Source organism: Triturus cristatus, chromosome 12 (genome assembly GCF_964204655.1).
Source record: "Triturus cristatus chromosome 12, aTriCri1.1, whole genome shotgun sequence".
NCBI classification, from domain to species: domain Eukaryota; kingdom Metazoa; phylum Chordata; class Amphibia; order Caudata; family Salamandridae; genus Triturus; species Triturus cristatus.
In genome coordinates this window covers 285,558,808-285,578,442 of record NC_140595.1, presented here as the reverse complement: position 1 = coordinate 285,578,442, position 19,635 = coordinate 285,558,808, and the positions used below count along the sequence as shown (strand labels likewise).

Below are 19,635 nucleotides of genomic sequence, written 5' to 3'. Positions count from 1 at the left end.
GAGTTATAGTTACATTAGGGCATGAGTTTAAGTTACTTGAAATAACTATAACTGTTGAATTACAGTGGTGATGTTACTTTTAGATAATTTTTCACCTAATAGAACATCCCTTTAACCTTTGGTTTTTCAGTGATTTTCTAAGGTTTTTTTAAGATATACCCAAGGATGCCTTTCCATTGACTGCAGGCGTGGTCAGCGCAGATAGGCCCAACGGCCCGCGTCGAGGATTGAGGAGTTTGTTTTTAATGATGCACGTCAAAAGGGAAACGCGATCGAGACAATACAGTGGAGCGGGATTGCGCGTCAATGGGAGATTCGAAACCGATATTGACCCGGAGCGCAGCAACTCACATCCGAACCCGATGGCGGAAAAAAACACTCTGGAGATGGAGTCTATGCCCATGCACACTATCGTCCTAAGGAGGAGTCACCTACCTCGTGACTACAAAAGATTTCCTCCAAGACAAAAACAAAGTGCAAACATCAGAGCCCAACACCAGATGGCGATCTATGCACAAGTATAAGATCTACAGCTCATATGCCTCAAACACTAATTAACACATGTATAACAAAAAAAAAAAGGCAATTGCGAAATGAGTAAAGTTCTACTTCTATGCTAAGTTTGCAAGTCCCCCACATTGAAAAAAATGCTTGGTGGTGCCCCTGCCCCTTCTAGGAGCACCACCACGATAATAATATAATTAGAAAACCCTTACAAGTCATTATGGGAAGCTCCTTGCCTAGATGCAGTGAATATAAAATGAGTGGGCCCAACTGTTCATCTATTATTATTTTGATTTATTTTTAATTCTTGTATGGAGTGTCCCAGTCCCGCTCCAGACGCCCACAGGTTGGAACATTGTTGGGGGCATATTTATATATTTTTTTCCACTGATTTTGTATGAATGAAATCTGAGCCTAACTACAGGTTTTTCAGTTAATTTCTATGTTTTAAAAAAAAATCGATCCCCTAACTCTGATGTCCCTGTAACCTTTGTTTTTTCCAGTGAATATATATATCTTCCAGTAAAACTCAGCAGTAACAGTTACCTGAGCTAACTATATCTTACGCCCCCCCAAAGCACAGCTTATGACCTCACATATTATATCACTCTTGACCTGGTCAGTGACATCAATGATGACACCATTCCTGCGGGAGCCGGCATTGCTTCTGCACGGAGGGTACTACTGGAAAGACAGCTCCCTCCGTGCAGGAGCAATAGTTTAATCTGCGGGCAGGGAAAGATATGAAACCTCTGCTTCCAGCGGGCTGGATCACTTTGAAAGTACCCGTCTGCATGAACTAAAGTGTTTGCTTTAGCTTGGCGGGAGCTGTGAGTTCCAGCCAAGCTATAGCAAACAGCTATGTCCAAGGGGTGGGCACCCCAGGACATAGCAGGAGCCAACCCTGGGGGATGGCGGTTCCCAGGGCCATGTATGGCTTTAGGAGGAAGGCCACACAGCTCTCCTCCTTTGTTCTGTAAGGGCTGGCCCCGGGGATCCACACAGCCCCCCCCAGTACTTTTAATTTAGCCCCCGAGAGGTGGTGGTCCCCAAGGCCGGAGGGTCCATGCGACTCTCCCATTACTTTTAATTTTGCCCCAGGGAGGTGGTGGTTCCCGGGGCTCAAAAAAGCCCATGGGGTGGGGGGGTTTGTGCGACCTCCTTTCTTTAAAATCCAAAATGCCCAGGGCACCTGGACCACCTATGGGCTAAACAGTAGAGAAGCGCCAGAGCCTGTGGTTTATTTTTTATTTTTTTATTCAGCAGCAGCCACGAATCCAGGGTTATTCCAGTAAAAAAAAGCTTTTTGCCTTGCAGGGTTCCAGGGGGACCTCAGGACTAGAGCTAGGGGGTCAGGGTACTCCTACCCTACCCCCTTTTGTTTTTTTTTATTTCAGCGGAGTCCCAAAATGGCTGCCAACACTTCCTGGTTGAACTGTTGGCAGCAAATCAGATCTCTGCACAAGATCGGAAGGGTTCATGCCTCAAGATATACTAATTTGAAATTAATTTAATATCTCCAAAACTACTATAGAGTTACACCAAATAACAAAAAGAACTCTTTCTGGGCCAAGGCCTAGCATTCCGCCAAATTTGGTATAATTCTGTCCAGCAGTTCGGGCTGTAGTCAGACATCCACTTTCAATACTTGGCGAAAGAAAACGCTGCACTCCAGTCTCTGATGGAATAATTCACATCTATAATATCTACGTAGTAAACACCTACATGTTTCAACTCCTAAGAGTCTTGCTCACGGTCAGGGAGTCCTTTTACTATGTTGCTATTTATACATTTTGCCCGTCTTGCATTTAATGATGCATTCTGGGAAATGTAGTTTACTAATGTTTCAATGCAAACAGACAGTTTTGTTCGATGCTAGCAAACATCATAAATACACATGTTTAACGTGAAATACAGGATTTCTGGTAGTAACAAGATTCGGAACTTAGTTTGTATTGTACTTGCAATGATTTGTTGCTCTCTATCATGTTATCATTTACTGTATCTATTGCAGTTTGTGTCATATGCTAGTATGGTGTTGTTTACTAGTATGTGTTACATTCTTTAATTATCTTATTGTTCACATTGGTATATGCTTGATCTTTTATTATGTCTTTGTATAGTGGTATTCGCTGTATCCTTTATCCCCCCCCTAGTTACGTGATAGTGGTATCTTCCCTCTGTCTCTGGGATGCTACCTTAGAATATTCAGCTGAGGCAGTTGCTGCACTGATGGTGGAGAGAGGAGACCGGTGATAAAGAGTTTACCTGCTTGGATTTTTCGTCTTTTTATCACTAGGTGACAATCTGTGGAAGGGGACAGACTACACCAGCTCCTCCCCTTTTAGCGTGCTACTCCACCAGCTCTTCATCGTGTTTCCACTCATATTCCACGTGGACTAAGGTACTGATTTTATCACTTGGTGTACCCCAGAGAGAAGATCTACGTTTTCCTCAAACTTTTTGCCACTCTGAAACTTTATATTCACTGGCCTTAGGTGGCCTGCTGAGACTCCTGTCAGCTGTCTGCATCTTCACAACTGTGAGGGTCGGCGCGCCTGCTGCGGAGAGTTATTTGTCCCTTGCTTGACTTTCATTACTGTTCGGAGACATTGTCTCTGCCCCACTTCACAATTTCCACAGATTGAGTGCGTCGTGGTGCAGGATTCAACAGTGGTGGGATCTTTTTCCCTTGTGACCTGGTGTGGAACTCTAAGCTTCCCTCGCCTAACTAAGAAGCTGTGAGAGGAACTGCTCCCTGTGTCTATTTCACGCATGTGGCGAGTCTGCTCTGGGAGAGACTGCTGAGGCATTGTGAAGATATCAATAAATTCTGGGAAGTCCATCATGAGCTCAACATTGATCAGGGCGTTCTATTGAGGAATGACAAAATAATACCACCCGAATCCCATAGATGCAAAATTGTTGATCTTGTACAGGAGGGTCACCTCGGCAGAAACTTAACCAAAGCTATGCTGCGTGAACATTACAGGTTCCCCAACATGGTTTCGATTGTGGAAGACAAGGTAAAAATCTGTTTAACTTCGTGCCAATAGCGATAAATCCAAAATAACTAGAAAAGCCCCCATCTCTCCAGTGTCAGTCCCAGATAAACCATGGGAGAAGGTTGCCCTCAATATAATTGGTCCCATAAATCTCAAAGGGGTGTTTAGAGGATTCGCCATGGTTTTAATAGATTACCAATCCCACTGGACTGTAATGAAGATGGTCAATCAAATTACCACAGACTCTGTCATCCAGTTTCTCAAAGACGCCTTTGTCACAGAAGGTAATCCGTCCACCATAGTCACCAACAATGGTGTTCAATTCACTTCATATATCATGACCGAGTTTCTTAAAAATGTAAATATAATTCACTTTAAAACACCCCTTTATTGTCCCAGGGCCAACGGCATGGTAGAAAGGATGAACCGCATGATAAAGCGTGCATACAATTAAGCTAGCGTAATAGGATTCCAGTGAAACAAGCTGTGCAAGAGATGTTATGGGCTTCCCACACCACTCCAAAACAAGTTACGGGCATTTCCCCTTTCTCTGCCCTTAAAGGAAGGAAACCCTGCACTAAATTATTCCCCAACTGGTTGGGAGGTTGGTACCAGTGTTATGCACAATTTTAAAAGCCACCAGAGACAAAATCAATGCACACCAAGCCAAGTACAAATCTTATTATGACCTTAAAAATGGAACTAAAGTTCTGCAATGGGTGGTAGGAGATTGGGTGTGCGTCAAGAATCTTAGGATTGGTAATTTCAATTCTAAATTTTCCAAACCCATGCAACTCACAGCGTTCAGAAGAAACACAGCCATAATGAGTAATGCCTAGACTTGGAGTAAGGACAGATTGTCCAAATCTCAAACTGTACCTGGCGAGGTGTCCAATCACAGATCGATCATCAACAATCCCCACACACACCCCACACACAACTTGCATGTAAATCAGAGGATCCACAAAGTACCCACTTGGCAACAAGACTATGACATGTCCAAGTGATTTGACACTTCACCACTATATTCTCCTTTTGGTAGCTCAATGTTCAGAAAGCATTTTGTTTTGATCCTTCTTCCTCTCACCTCGTTTAAGGGAGAAGATGTGTCACATTCTTTAATTATTATCTTATTGTTCACATTGGTGTACGCTTGATCTTTTATTAAGTCTTTGTATAGTGGTATATGCTGTATCCTTTATACCCCCCCCTTGGTATGTGATAGTGGTATCTTCCCTCCGTCTCTGGGAGGCTACCTTAGAATGTTCACGAGAGGCAGTTGCTGCACTGATGGTGGAGAGAGGAGACTGGTAATAAAGAGTTAATCTTACCTGCTTGGATTTTTCGTCTTTTTATCAGTATGTATAAGTGTCACTTCATGGTATAGAATACTGTGTTTTATTGTTTGGCCCTATGAATGGCTGAGTGCCTCATATTGGGACCATGCTACTTATATTAGTGGGATATATGTTGTTTTAAAGTAGATTGGACTAAGTGCCTCCACTTTGTATGTGTGTGTCTTTGAGTGAATCATTGTGCTTCAAACTGCTGTGCTATAGTCTAAATATATATGGCTGTTATTGTTATCTAAGCGATTGTAATAGCACTAAGCGGTGTCTAATGCATACATATATACTAGGCAAATGATAGCATTGCAGAGTCTTATTTATATGGACATGCTGTTCAGTGCATAAGGGAAGTTCCCCTGTGCCTGCTATTTACACTCTATTGATATTTGTGCTGTTACATAGGTTGATCACTTTGCAGTACATTCATAATCTACTTAGATATTAGTTCTTGTTACAAGTGGACATACAGTTCTTCATCCGTATTGAGCCAAAATGGAATTTGTGTATGCAGTCTGATTATGTATTTGCTTTCCAGTCTACGTAGTTGTAGAGTTCTGTCTCCTCCTCTTTCATTTGGGGGAACATGTGCCACCCCATAGTATCCCAAGGTTTTCCAATTGCTGCTGTGTTGCTGGACAAGATGTTTTGCAATTGCATAACTTGCATCTTTGTGTTGTACTGCCCTTATATGTCCAAGAATCCGTTTCTTTAAGGGGCATATAGTACTCCCCACATATTTTAGGCCACGTTCACATTCGATGCCAAACAACAAACTGTGTGCTGCAGGTTATCTTGTGCTCAATCGCAATTTCTTTCCCATTGGGATCCTTAGCATGTTTGGTATTTTTACCAATTCTGCATGCTTTGCAGCCGTTACATTTTGGAAAACATTTGCTTTGCTGTTGTAGCCAGTTCTCTGATGGCCGATCTTGGTAGAGGCTTCTCACTAGTTGGTCCTTGAGGGAACGCACCTTTCTGAAAGTTGTGTGGTTTGTCGCCCACAGCTTTCGCAATATCCTTATCGCTTGTTAGGATGTTCCAGTGTTTATGGAAAATCTTGTATATTGATTGGTGTTCCTTGTTGAATGTTGTTTTCATCCTAATGGGTTCTGGGCTTGTATCCTGTTTGTCTAGTTTCCCCATCAGTATTTGTTGCCTTGTTTTTTCCTTTGCTCTCCTTGCTCAATATACAGTGTAGGATACTTTCGTTGATAAAATCTGGTATTAACTTTGTTGGTTTGGGTATCCATATCATCTTTTCTGAGTAGCTCCTTAAGGTTCTCAAGAACTCTCCATCCTGGATACTTTTTATCTGTGCTTTGGGGTGGAAGCTGGTGCCATGTAGTATACTGTTTGTCCCAGTTGGCTTTCTGTACATTGTTGTTTCCAGTTCTTCATTCTTAACGTATACTTTTATATCCAAAAAGTCAATACATATATATATTCACACACAAGTCTAATGAACTGCCTGTAACGCTGTACGCCTGCCCTTCGTTGTCGGTGCTAGCCGTGGCAGCAGGGAGCACAAATATCCAAACAATCCTGATCCACACGAAAAAGGAGGCGACCCACCAATTCTGTCTACAGGTGGTTTTTTTTCCCCACTGATAAAACCAAAGGTAACAGGGCTGTTATTGTTATGCTGACTTTTCACCGATACAAAGCCATAGAAATTCAGCAGTTATAGTTATAATTATGTTAGGAAACTATGACTAGTTGCCTTAAGTTACTTAATGGCACAAGTTATAGTTTCTTCAGATAAGAATAACTATTATTGCTGAATATCTATGGTTTATATGAGTGAAAATTCTGCGTAACTTTAACAACCCTATAACAATTGGTTTTATCAGCGAATTTCAATTTTTTTCTGCTGTGGCTAAAGTTCACAGAGGATCTGCAGATACTAAATTGTGCCACTAATTTTTTTTCAGGGCCACAAGGAGCCCTCTGGGACACCTCAATGCGTCCTCTGGGGTCAGGGTACGTGTATCCTGCCCCCTTCGATCTGTTCTAGAGTATATTTTCACTGCACCAAGCAGATGCAAGTAGACAAAATAGTGGTCGCAACTTTTCTTTCAAGCTGCGGCCAGTCAATCCGGGCCTTCCTTTCACCTCCAGGTTTGTGGATAATTTGCGGGTAGATCCAGGAATTATCCATGTCCCCAGGTATACAAATTTGTTTTCCACTTAATATCTCCCAAACTACTGAACAGATTTACACCCCATCACAAAAAGCATGATCTGCGAACCAAGATCTAGCTTCCTGCCAAATTTGGTGTAATTCCGCCCAGTGGTTCAGGCTGTAGGCTTGGCCAAAGGCCCCATGGGAAAAACACATTTTGGGACCCTGTTTTTTCTTTACCTCCACTTGACAGATCACCCTGAAGCTTTCCAGACTCCATCTGCAGTACCAGGCAAATTGTTTGGCAAAACTTCATGGAGATTCATCAAGCGGCACCAAAGATATAGGCACCTGAAAATGGCCTCTTCTTAAGGAAACTAGGTTGCAACTATAACTACCTACTAGCGACCGCCAATAGTTAATATATACATATATACATATATATATATGGAATATGCTACTTACCAGTATGCATCTGTTCTTGGCATGTAGAGCTGCAGATCTACACACTTGTGCATAGATCGCCATCTGGTGTTGGGCCCGGATGTTTGCAGATGTTTTTCCTCTTGGAAAGTCTTAGGAAATCACGAGGTCGGTGACTCCTCCTTTGGATCGTATTGCGCATGGGCTTCGGCTCCATCCTCAGATTGTTTTTCGCCAACAGGGAAAGATGGAGCGTAGTAATAACAGGAAAGATGCCCATGTGTGTTGTATCTAAATAAGATAAACTGGAACAGATAAAGGTAGCCGGGGAGGCGGATGGGCGTGTGTAGATCTGCAGCTCTACATGCCAAGAACAGATGCATACTGGTAAGTAGCATATTCCGTTCGAGGCATAGGACCTGCAGATTACACACTTGTGCATAGATTATATAGCAGTACCCACCCTTAGCAGCAACCACCCGTATCTGTTGCAGTGGTTTGAAATAATGTTTTGAGTACAGACTGGCCCACACTAGCCTGTTGCATAGTTTGCACATCTACACAATAGTGTTTAGTGAAAGTGTGCGGTGTTGACCATGTAGCTGCTCTGCAGTTATCATCTAATGGGATGTTCCGTAAAAATGCCATTGAAGCCCCTATTTTACGTGTAGAGTGGGCTTTAGGGGGAACGGATGGCATTCGTTTTGCTTTGTGGTAGCAAATCTGAATGCATTTGAGAATCCACCTAGCTATTCCCGACTTGGAGATTGGTTTGCCCTTGTGTGGTGGAAAGAAAGAGACAAACAGCTGTTTGGTCTTACGGAAAGGTTGTGTTCTCTGTATGTAGTAGAGTAAGGCTCTTTTGACATCTAGTGTGTGAAGAGCTCTCTTTGCAACGGTCTGTGGTTACGAGAAGAATACTGGTAGCTCTACCGCTTGGTTTAGGTGAAAGGGAGAAATGACTTTAGGGAGGAATTTTGGGTTGGTATGGAAAACAACCTTGTTATGGTGCATTTGGAGAAAAGGTTCTTGAATGGTAAGTGCTTGTATCTCACTGACCCTTCTGAGGGAAGTGATGGCTACAAGAAAAGCGGTTTTCCATGTTAGGAATTGAAGTTCACATTTGTACAGAGGTTCGAAGGGAGGCCCCATTAGTCTGGTGAGAACGATGTTTAGGTTCCACACAGGTGAGGGTGGCAGTCTGGGGGAAATTATTCTTTTAAGGCCTTCCATGAAGGCTTTAATGGCAGGTACTCTTAAAAGTGATAGATGTTACCTGTTTTGCAGATAAGCTGCTATGGCTGTGACGTGCAGTCTAATAGACGTATAGGCTAGATTGCACCTCTATAGGTGTAGTAAATAGCCTATGATGTGTTGAATGGACACATCTAGGGGATTGATGGTATTGTTGTGACAATAGACAAGAAAACGTTTCCACTTGGCGGCGTAGCACGCTCTAGTGGTGGGTCGCCTAGCTTCTTTGATGACGTTCATACAGTCAGGGGGAAGATTGAGGTAACCGAATTCTAGGATTTCAGGAGCCAGATCGCTAGGTTGAGCTGAGCTGCGTCCGGGTGCCTGATCTCTCCATAGTTCTGGGTTAAGAGGTGTGGAGAGAGGTGTAACTTTTGGTGCGGTACTACAGATAGTTCCAGCAGTGTGGTGTACCACGGTTGTCTTGCCCAAGTTGGAGCTACTAGGATGAGAGTGAGGGATTGTTGTTGTAGTTTGCGCACCACTCATGGAATGAGTGGGAGAGGCGGAAAAGCGTACGCAAATCTGCCTGACCAGTTCATCCATATTGCATTGCCTTTGGACAATGGGTGTGGATATCTGGCGGCAAAGCTTGGGCATTTGGTGTTTTTGTGGGTGGCGAAGAGGTCTATCTGTGGATGCCCCCACATTTGAAAGTACGGGTGAAGAACTCGTGGATGGAGTTCCCACTCGTGGATCTGTTGTGTCTGTCTGCTGAGTAGATCGGCCATAGTGTTTTGGACTCCTGGGACATGTTGGGCCAGGAGAAACATTTTCTGGGGTATGGCCCATCTCCATATGCTCTGTGCTAGGTGAGAGAGCTCTGGAGAGTGTGTGCCGCCTTGTTTTTGTATATAGTACATGGCTGTCATGTAGTCTGTGCGGACTAGGACTGCCTTGCCTGAAATCTTCTGTGTTTGATAAGATTTTAGGGCTAAAAATATGGCTAGTAACTCCAGATGGTTGATGTGGAGTAACTTTTGTTGAGGTGTCCATCTGCCCTGCATGGTGTGATGTAATAGGTGAGCTCCCCAGCCGGAGAGCGATGCGTCCGTTGTCAGTACTATCTGAGGAACCGGGTCCAGGAACGGTCGCCCTTTGGAAAGGTTTTTGGTGGTCCACCACTGCAGAGAGCGATGGGTACGACCGTCTACCAACACCAGATCTGTTAATTGACCCTGGGCCTGGTTCCATTGGCGCGCTAAGCACTCTTGGAGAGAACGCATCTGGAGTGTTGCGTGAGGTACTATGAATATGCAAGAGGCCATCATCCCGATTAGTTGCATAAACACTCAAGCTGGAAGGGAGTGTTGTGCCGTAAATTTTGCGCGTAGAGCCTGGATGCTTGTGATCCTGGCCGGACTGTGGTAGGCTAGCGCTTTTGAGGTGTCTATGGTGGCACCGAGGTATTGTTTTACGTGGGACGGTTGCAGATGGGACTTTGCGTGGTTTACCGTGAAGCCCAGTTGGTGAAGTAGCTGGATAGTGGCATGCGTGTGTTGTACACACTGGTTGTATGAACTGGCTTTTATTATTGTATGGGAAGACATGGATGTGTTGTCTCCTGAGGTGTGCTGCCACGACTGCTAGGCACTTGGTGAATACTCGCGGTGCTGTTGTGACTCCGAATGGGAGTACTTTGAATTGGTAGTGTTGGTTGTCCACTACAAATCTGAGCAACTTCCTGTGAGCGTTGTGTACAGGAATGGGAAAATAAGCGTCTTTTAGGTCTAAAGTGGTCAGGAAGTCGTTTTGGAAGAGCAGGGGGAAGTACCTGCTGAAGTGTTACCATGTGAAAATGGTCTGAGTGTATGTATGTGTTAAGGGGCCGGAGGTCTAGGATGGGCCGTAGAGTCTCGTCCCTTTTTGGTATGAGAAAATATAGGGAGTAAACCCCCAGATTTCGTTGGTTGGTAGGAACGTGTTCTATCGCCCCCTTTTGTAGGAGGGAGATTATCTCCTGCTTTAGTAATGTTAGATGTTCCTATGACATTGGGCGTTGTCTGGGTGGAATGTATGAGGGGGTAGATATTAGTTCTAGGCAGTAGCCTGACCGAATTATTTGTGTTACCCATTTGTCTGAGGTGATGGTAGCCCAGACATGAAGGAAATTTTGGAGTCTGCCCCCGACCGGAGTGGGATGGTCTGGGGGAGTGTAGGGAAGTCATTGGGTAGGTGTGGAAGCAGAGCAGGCGGTGTTTGTCTTGCCTCTGCCTTTATTATTGTTGCCCCTGTAGCCGCCTCTTTGGTAACCGCTTGTGAAGGTGGATTGGGTAGGAGCTTTATATGAAGTGGAAGCAGTATCAGAGGAGTAGCCTCTGGATGTGCTCCGAAAGGCAAAAGGAACGCCTGGGAGGGTGCGATTGTAAGGCTCCCATAGATTTGGCCGTGGCCGTGTCATTTTTCATCTTTTATGGGGCCTCATCCACTTTTGGGCCGAACAGATGTTCTTGGTCAAAGGGATGGTTCAGGATGGAAGCTTGTACTTCTGGTTTAAATCCTGAGATCCTGATCCAGGCATGGCGACGGAGGAGGACGCTAGTTTTGATGGCCCTGGAGGCGGGGTCTGCTGAATCTAGGGCACAACGGATGGAGGTATTAATGATGGTTTTGCCCTCCTGAATTAACTCGTTTGCCCTATTTTTGTATTTGTCAGGAAAGTGTTGCATTATGGCTTTTAGTTCGTCATAATGGGCCCTGTCATATCTTGTTAGTAGCGCTTGTGTATTGGCGATACACCATATGTTGGCAGCTTGCCGGATGCGTCCAAGAGTTTTGACTCTTTGTCTGGTGGTGGTGCTTCGCCTGACGCCTGGGAGTTGGCCCTCTTTCGTGCTGTGGACACTACCAGGGAATCTAGTGGTGCTGGCCCTCTGATGTAGGAGGGATCTGTAGGGGCGGCTTTATATTTCTTCTCGATGCGCGGGTTAATGACCCTGGCTCCGACTGGGTCTTTAGAGACCTCTGGTGCATGTTTTATAACCCCTTTGAGCATGGGCAGTATGGAGGTGGCCCTATGCGTGGTGTCGAAAGTATCGAGGAGGAAATCCTCCTCCACGGGGTCGGTATGGAGATCTACCCCGTGATAGTGTGCAGCCCTTTGGTTGAACCCCAATGAGTCTTCTGGTGGGGATGGTCTCGAAGGATAGAGATCATCTTGTGGGACGTTAGGGATGTCGGGGATGTTATAGTCGTCCCATGGGTCTGGGGAGCCTGTGGGAGTTGGGTCCCCTGTGGGTAAGTCATGGGGCACGTCCCCTATGTCATCATATGTGTCGTCATGATCATCATCATCCGGAGGGGTGTTGGGGAATGATGAGGAGGGGGTGGAGAAGGTGGAGGGGGTGGGAAGGTAGAGGGGGTGGAAGAGGTGGGGAAGGTATTCTGAAAGGTGAGGTAGCAGAGTCCTTCCTTTTTGGAGGTGGAGCTGGGGCAGGTTTTTCCAGCTGTCTCTTTTTGATGCTGAGCATCAAATGTCCGGTTTTGGGATCCTTTGTCAATGTCTTTTGCAAGGGATCCGGTGTAAAGAGTTCTTCTGAAGGTGGTTTATCCGTCGGCGCCGAAGGCATCGGGGCCGTTGGTTTTCTGGCTTTAGTGTCCTGTTTGGAAGTATGCAGCTTGGAAAGGGCTTTTTGTTTGGTCGGTGCCGAGATGGGTTTCGGCTTCGAGATCTCGGTGCCGGTGGCCTTGCGTGCTTTTGTCGGTTCCGGGGATGGGGTCGGTACCGAGGAGCTGGAACTGGGTTTCGCCACCGAGTGTTTCGGTATGGGGCTCGGTGCCGAAGAGGAGGCCATTTTCTTTTTCGGTGTCGGTGCGGAGGAATGTTTGTCGGCACCGACGGTGGGCTGGCTCGAGCCCGAGCAGCCGGAAGGCTTAATCGGCTTCTTTACCGGTTCCAAAGGTGCGGTGTGGGAAGCAGTGTCTTTGGTCTTACCTAGGCCCAGAAGGCGAAGGCGTGACCGAAGCTTTTTTCGGTGCCGGCGAGGGTGTGGGGGGGGCAAATTGGTACTCACGACCCTCTGTGCCAGAGTGATGTCCTCCACATCTGAATCGTCGGCTTCCGAGGCGCTGACGAGGCCATCTGGAATCGCTGTCGACGAGTGTGCCATGGTTCTTCTTGCCCTTCGGTCTCGAATAGTTTTCTTGGACCGGAAGGACTTGCATGCCGGACAGTCTCGAGCCTCGTGTTCAGGGGAGAGGCAGAGATTACATACTTCGTGGAGATCGGTGTGGAGGAGTTTGGACCCACATCGAGGGCACTTCTTGAAGGGAGACCTTTCCATTAGCCAGAACCGGAGCTTGAGTAGGCCCGAAGGCCGGCGTAGACGACTGGAATCGAAGGTGTTGATCGATGAGGGCCGCGCCGAGTGTGGAGATCGTGATCGAAACAATACCGCGAATTGGGATGAGGATTGCGCGTCGATTGAACTGGAAACCTGTTCGGAACCGGAGCACGAAGATCACATCCGAGCCCGATGGCGGAAAAAAACAATCTGAGGATGGAGCCGAAGCCCATGCGCAATACGATCCAAAGGAGGAGTCACCGACCTCGTGACTTCCAAAGACTTTCCAAGAGGAAAAACAACTGCAAACATCCGGGCCCAACACCAGATGGCGATCTATGCACAAGTGTGTAATCTGCAGCTCATATGCCTCGAACATATATATATATATACACACACATACATATATATGTACATATGAATAGAGAGAGAGAAAGAGAGAGCAAGAGAGATAAAGAGAGAGAGAGATAGATATATATCTGTAGTAAAGGTAGTCCGGAGGTAAACATTCCCAATATAAAGGTACGCCTAATTTATTTACTGTGATGTAATAACTCCTTGATAGAATATCACACAATGTAACAACTGAAATTTCTTAAATATTTGAATTCAATAGCCTAATATGCACCAATTACAAATCAGTCTTTCCTCTAGAAAGACAGACTCCGCAATTACTTCATAGGTGATTTGACCTGACTTTTTGGGTTTTATAGAGTGCTCTTGTGCCCGGAGGTGTCTCTGTCCTGGCCTGTAATCGAAGTGGAGCACACTTACTTGCTGTAGAGCCATGTTTTTAAATGTTTTCTGAAGATCAAGAGAGTTGGGGCAGATTTTATATCTAGGGGCAGATCATTCCATTGTAGTGCAGTGCTTCTAATAAAACTTCTGCCTCCCCAAGAGACCAGCTTATGAGGGGGAACAACTCAATTTGTTCCAGAGCTGGATCGAAGGCATCTGCTAGGAGTGTACCATCTGAAATTATTTTTCAAGTAGTCAGGGCCTGTTCCAGCTAAGGCTTTAAAAGCTATGCAAAGTCCTTTAAAAATGGCTTGCTCTGTACAGGGAGCGTTCTGTCTACTGAGTTTTGCACAGTCTGTAATTTGGGACAGCAACCTATTGTGCAAGTTTAGATGAAGTCCATCGCAGTAGTCAATACGAGATAGAACCAGAGCAATGACTACTGTCTTTAATAAGTCAAATAGGATCAGGTAACCATTTTTCTTTATAGTCTTTAAAACACAAAAAGAAGAAGAAAAAAAATGTATTTACCTTGTTTTCGTAGGTTAGTCTATGATCCAGTATGACGCCTAGGTGTTTACTTTATTTTTTTGGAGTGTTTCCAGGTCTTAAGTAGAAGTCCAGAAGGATGCGTTATACCCAAACAACATCACCACTGTTTTGGTTGAATTTAACTTGAGGCAATTTTTTTTCCATCTAATCGCTGACTGCAGACATGCAGTATAGAGGGCTTTGTTTATGCCATGATCAATGTTGGAAGGGGCACCATAATGTGGGTATCATCAGTGTAGGACACTAATGAAAACCCAAAAAGATCTCATTAAAGCCACCAGAGGTGTGACATGTAAATTAAACAGGGATGGGCTTAGTGATGAACACTGGGAAACACCACAAGGTAGAGTGTAAGGTTCTGATGTATAGTCGCCCAAGGTCAACGATTGAACCCTATTGGTTAGAAAGGACTAAAGCAGTGCCAGAGAGCAGAGGGAGCCCTTCACAACCAAACCTGTTGACGTTCTAAAGTGTCAAACCTTATGACAATTAATTTCACTTCTTTCCTTTCATACATATGTATTAATCTAATACAGCTGACAACAGAACCACCTACAACTATTGACAACACGATAAGATACATTTTATTTTTGATACATCGTCATGAAAATCAATGCAATAAATAAAATAAAAATCCTTTATGGGTGAGCCATGTTTTTGCTATACTAATGAAATGTGATGTTTTAGCATTACTGTCACCTGCTGCGGGCATTATAGCCTTTCGCATGATGTGTTAACTGATAATTGCCAGTCATGCAAATATAAGCCCGAGCTGAGGGCAAGGGAGTATTAGGCAAAGGGCAATTAACATCTCTTAACACCTGAAAGCTCAGGAGCAATAATGCGGTTCGTATTGGCCCCCTTAATCTCACCAAATACAGGCACAGAAACTGGTCAACTGGCCCTGTCTGCTTAACGCCCCTACTTCAAACTCGTATTGACCAAAGAATGCAGGTAAATAACATTAGTTAGTCCAAGCGTTTAAGGTATTGTGATTGGCTGAGCCAATTTCATTATTCCATACAGGATGCTCATATGGTATTACGCCTTGCTGCGAACGCTCTCACCCACAGCTGTGTGTTGGGATTATGAGGCGGCAGCAACACCGAAGTCGAAGGGATACTATGGATCCTCCACCCATGCGCGCCTCTTCAAAGAAAGGTGGCTACACGCAGGGGTCGTTCCTGTCTGGTGCTTCTGATGGAGATCTATGGCCGGGCCCCTCAATCTTCTCTCACATCCATGTCCCTCAATGCTGCCTTGATGTCCCAAGCAGTGGTAAACCACTAGTACAATGCTCCTAGTCCTGCATACTCCTATCACTCTACTGAGTGGATCCCTCTCCTTAACCAGCCCTTACATATGGGACCTGGCTCCAAAGAGCGCAGGGAGCTGTGGAGGGAATGATTGTATTGCTTCAGGAACATCTAGAACAAAAGAGGTACAATGAACACTAGTGTGTGGCATCCAGTGGACAGGATTGTAGACAGCGGCTTGTGAAGGGGAGAGGGTTGCAGTGAGTAACTGCGACGCCAAAAGACAAACAAGTTTCAGAATTAGATTTGGGAACAGAATTTCAGGTCTTGAAGATGAATATGAATATCGAAGGCCCTCGCCAGCCAATCAAAGCAAACGGTATGTTTCTGCATCATGTTGCCTGGATCAACAAGGCCAGCTAGGGGAGCTGGTTTTCAATAAGAAGGAGTGAACCGGAAGCAGTCCCCCTCCTGAAGGCCAAACGGATGAAGATGAAAAGTAATGTGAGAATCTGAAGATGGGTTCACAGCCAAGTGTAAGAAAAGTGTGTGTATATAGGTGTGTGTGTTTAAGTTTTACTATGTACACGTATGAATATGTGTGTTTGTGAGCATGTATGTGAGTCCACGTGTATGTGTGTGTGTGGGGGTGTTCCTGTGAATGCGGTGAGTGTGAGGAGAGAAGCTCTTTCAATCAGAAAATCATTATTCAAAATCCATCGCCTGGCCATGGCAAGCTGCCTGCAGTCTGCACCAAGAGCTGATTAAATTTAACAACTCCTCCGTATGCAATCTGTCAGGAGATCTCAACAAACATCATATGCCATCCTACAGGCAGTGCCAGTTTCAATGCTGGTGGGCCTGCGTGTTGGCTCTGCCAGTGCCGCTCTGCAGTGCTGGTGTTTGAGCTCAGGGAGTCTGTGTGGTAGAAGCTCTTGTGGTTCCTGTCTGCAGGGCCAGAGTATGAGTTACCAGTGAAGCACATGGTGCACAACCTGGGGCACTAATGTTGTTACACATAATGGATAAAAGAGCATCCTCACAACTGAAGCACAACCACATACCCTTCCAGGAATCGACATGTGGCCATATGGTCACGGGCTTAAATCCCATTGGCTCCACTCAGCATTTCATCCTTCCAAGGTCGATAAAATGAGTACCTTTTTACCTGTTTTAACACTGCATCTTTTATGATAACAGCTGGTCTGTTTATTTACCTCTCTTTGTGTTATGTATATGGTTTCAAGTTATTTTTACTTTGTTGATCTGCGTGTTCCAAATAAAGTCTTTTGTATGACTGAGTATCTTTGAGTGGCAGTGCTGGCTGGTGACATTTTTAATTGGTGTGTCGGAAAGAACCATCATGAATTACAAGGATGGAGCAACCAAAGTAAGCCAGTCGATTTCTTGCACTGGGAATTAGGTAGGCCTCTCTCCTGATAAATTATCATTACTCCAGCAACTTCTAATTTTATCTACAATGGCAGATGCGGTTACTTGCTAAACTGTCAACTACAAAACAAGGAAACCTGAGTTCACACTCCGTTGCAAGGCATAACCAATCGAGCATCCTCATCAGCACTCAATCTTCCCCTGACTCGCTCTCTTATCTCCCAAGCAGAGAATGGCTGGAAATGAGGGAAACTGCAGATAAGTAAAGAATGTACCTTTAGGTCCAGGTGGGCGATATTCCGTGTGTGCATATATGCCACGCCAGCCAGGATCTGCTCGATAAACATGATTGCCTCCACCTCCGACATGGCGTCCTTCTCCGCGATGAAGTCAAAGAACTCACCGCCTCGGATCCTGTGAAGTGACCAAGCACGGAGAATGAGTTCCAGAGGGCGAAATTCACCACACAGTAAACAAGATAGTGCTTTGTAAGTCAATAATGCACCTTCATAGCGGTCTGGAGCAGAGTTCCCTTCTGTGCCCTGATAGCTGATAATGATGCCCCCTCAGTGTTTGTTATCCTTAAGGGTGTCAACATGCCCAATAATAAGCCAATGCTTGGCTCCTTGGGGGTGATGCTCACAAAGGCATTACAAGGGGACGTGGAAATCAACGATGCACTACAAAATGGCAGTGATGATAGGGCATGGGCATATGTATAACAGCTGAACAGATGATATACGAAAATAGAGGCTGTACTCCAAAATTCACAAAAATATATGGTCCTTGAAGGGGTCATTATGGACTGACATTCTCACCGTGATCACCCTTTCAACCTCCTAAATGGGTCGAACCTCGGTTAGGTATGCAATAATACACATAGGGCTAGATGTACAAAGAGTAGGAATCGCAACTTTCAAATAGCGATTTTATGCAAATCACTATTTGGAAATCGCTATACCTTATGTGTGAAACATTTGGTTTCATACCTGCGATTCCTAGTGGGTCTCAAATCGACCTACCTCAATATTTATGTGGTAGGTTGTAGTTTGTGACGTGTTAAGAATGCTTGCCATCACAGGGATGGTTGCCGGCTGAGGTCAACAAACCACCATGTCTGTGATCGCCTTTAAATATAGTTTTTTTTGTTTTTGTATAGATACCACCCATTTTCCTTAAAGGAAAACGGGATGTGCTCCAACAATAAAAAATGTAATGTTCCGTTTTCATTTTTTAAGAGCAGGGAGTGGTCCTTGGGACCACTGCCTACTCTTTAAAAAAAAAATTACATTCCTGAAGGGGAACCCTTTCAATTTGCAAATGTATTACCAATTACTAGGAGATGGTGTTAAAATATCAAGGTTTTGCAATGGCATTTCGGTCTCAAAACCTTGATCCATAACACTGGAAATTGTTATTTGGTAGGGACATTCTAAACACGCCCCTTCCAAGTAGTAATGTCTACACCCAAACTGCGATTCTGGAGAATTGCAGTTTGGGTGTTAGTACATCCGGAAAAGCCTTTTTGCCATCGCAAACGGCCCATTTGTGCGCTTCAGGACATTTGAGACAGCAAAAATGCTTGGTTTATATGGCCTCAAAAGATTTACCTTTTAAAAAACATGTATGGGCGATTAGGTATTCACGTTTATTATGTCAGTTGACTGGTATTTTTCAATGTACACTCGCATCTGAACAGTGAAGAATAATCAAGTGCTTTGATATGTTTAGTGTGTAAATGGTATTTATTTTATGAAACAAAAATATATAAAAAGTATTTAAAAAATACTCGTGCTGCACAAGCAAGCAAGAAGATTAATAGGAGGTGTGAGCAGCCCTGGGCCCTCATTGTACCACACTGAAGTCAATGTTAAGTTCTTGAAGGCTCTCATACCGCACATCTCCATCAAGGACCTCAAGAACATGACTGTAGTGTAGTCCTTCCACTGTAGCTTTATGCAGACAAGAAAACCCAACTAGAGAAGCGGAAATATCGTTTGAACTGAAGTGGCACCTGTGTCTCCTCAAGACTATCCTATAACTCAAGATCATAACATGTGGAAGTCTCTCATAACTGTATAAAAGTATGCCAAAGTTTTTTTTAATAGTCTAGTGATGTAACTAATCACCTGGAATAACAAAGTAACATAACTACTCAATTGTACAAAGTTATTATGAGTGCATTGTAAAATCCCAATTCCAATTGCCAGAGCTAGTGGGATATGAAAGGCAAGCAGCTGAGCAGGATTACAACTGCACTTTAAACATTGAAGGGGACAGCTCGCTGTTCAGCTCTCTCTCCTCTGAACTGTGCATATGGTGAAAACGAACCCTCATTAGCGGATATTAAAGCAATATTTGTGGCAGTAAGGGTACTGACTGCACTGCTGAAGTCCATTACAATAAAGTAAGAACATATGAATATATCTGAATGTTAACAAATGTTCACAACTACTACTCTTTTTACAAGTGCCCTACATTAAACTGTTTGAAATATATTTTGCCACCAATGTATTTTTGGTTAATTTTATGCAAGTGAAACCACAGTATGTCTTCATAAAATGTAACATGAGAACAAGAATTTAAAAGACGATTGGAGGAAGAAGAAGAAAGTCACTATATGTTACAGGGAATAACATGTGCTCCACCACACGTTCTAAGTATGCTGCAAATCAACTAGAAGTAATATGTCTTTGTAAAGGAACTTGGCCTTAAGCCTCCTACCTCTATGAGGTCTTGGAACTCTGTTTTGAATCA

General features: G+C 44.4%; 1 protein-coding gene across 6 annotated transcripts in view; it reads right to left on the bottom strand.

Annotated features, from left to right (window-relative positions):
• The window catches only part of LOC146775882 (death-associated protein kinase 2-like), a 668,281-nt gene that overhangs the window by 123,178 nt on the left and 525,468 nt on the right, over positions 1 to 19,635 (bottom strand). For all 6 annotated transcript variants that reach the window (XM_085639575.1, XM_085639576.1, XM_085639574.1 and 3 more), the window contains one exon: positions 17,154 to 17,292. In XM_085639575.1, coding sequence (XP_085495701.1) covers positions 17,154 to 17,292 — 139 coding nt within the window. The remainder of the gene's footprint in view (positions 1 to 17,153; positions 17,293 to 19,635) is intronic.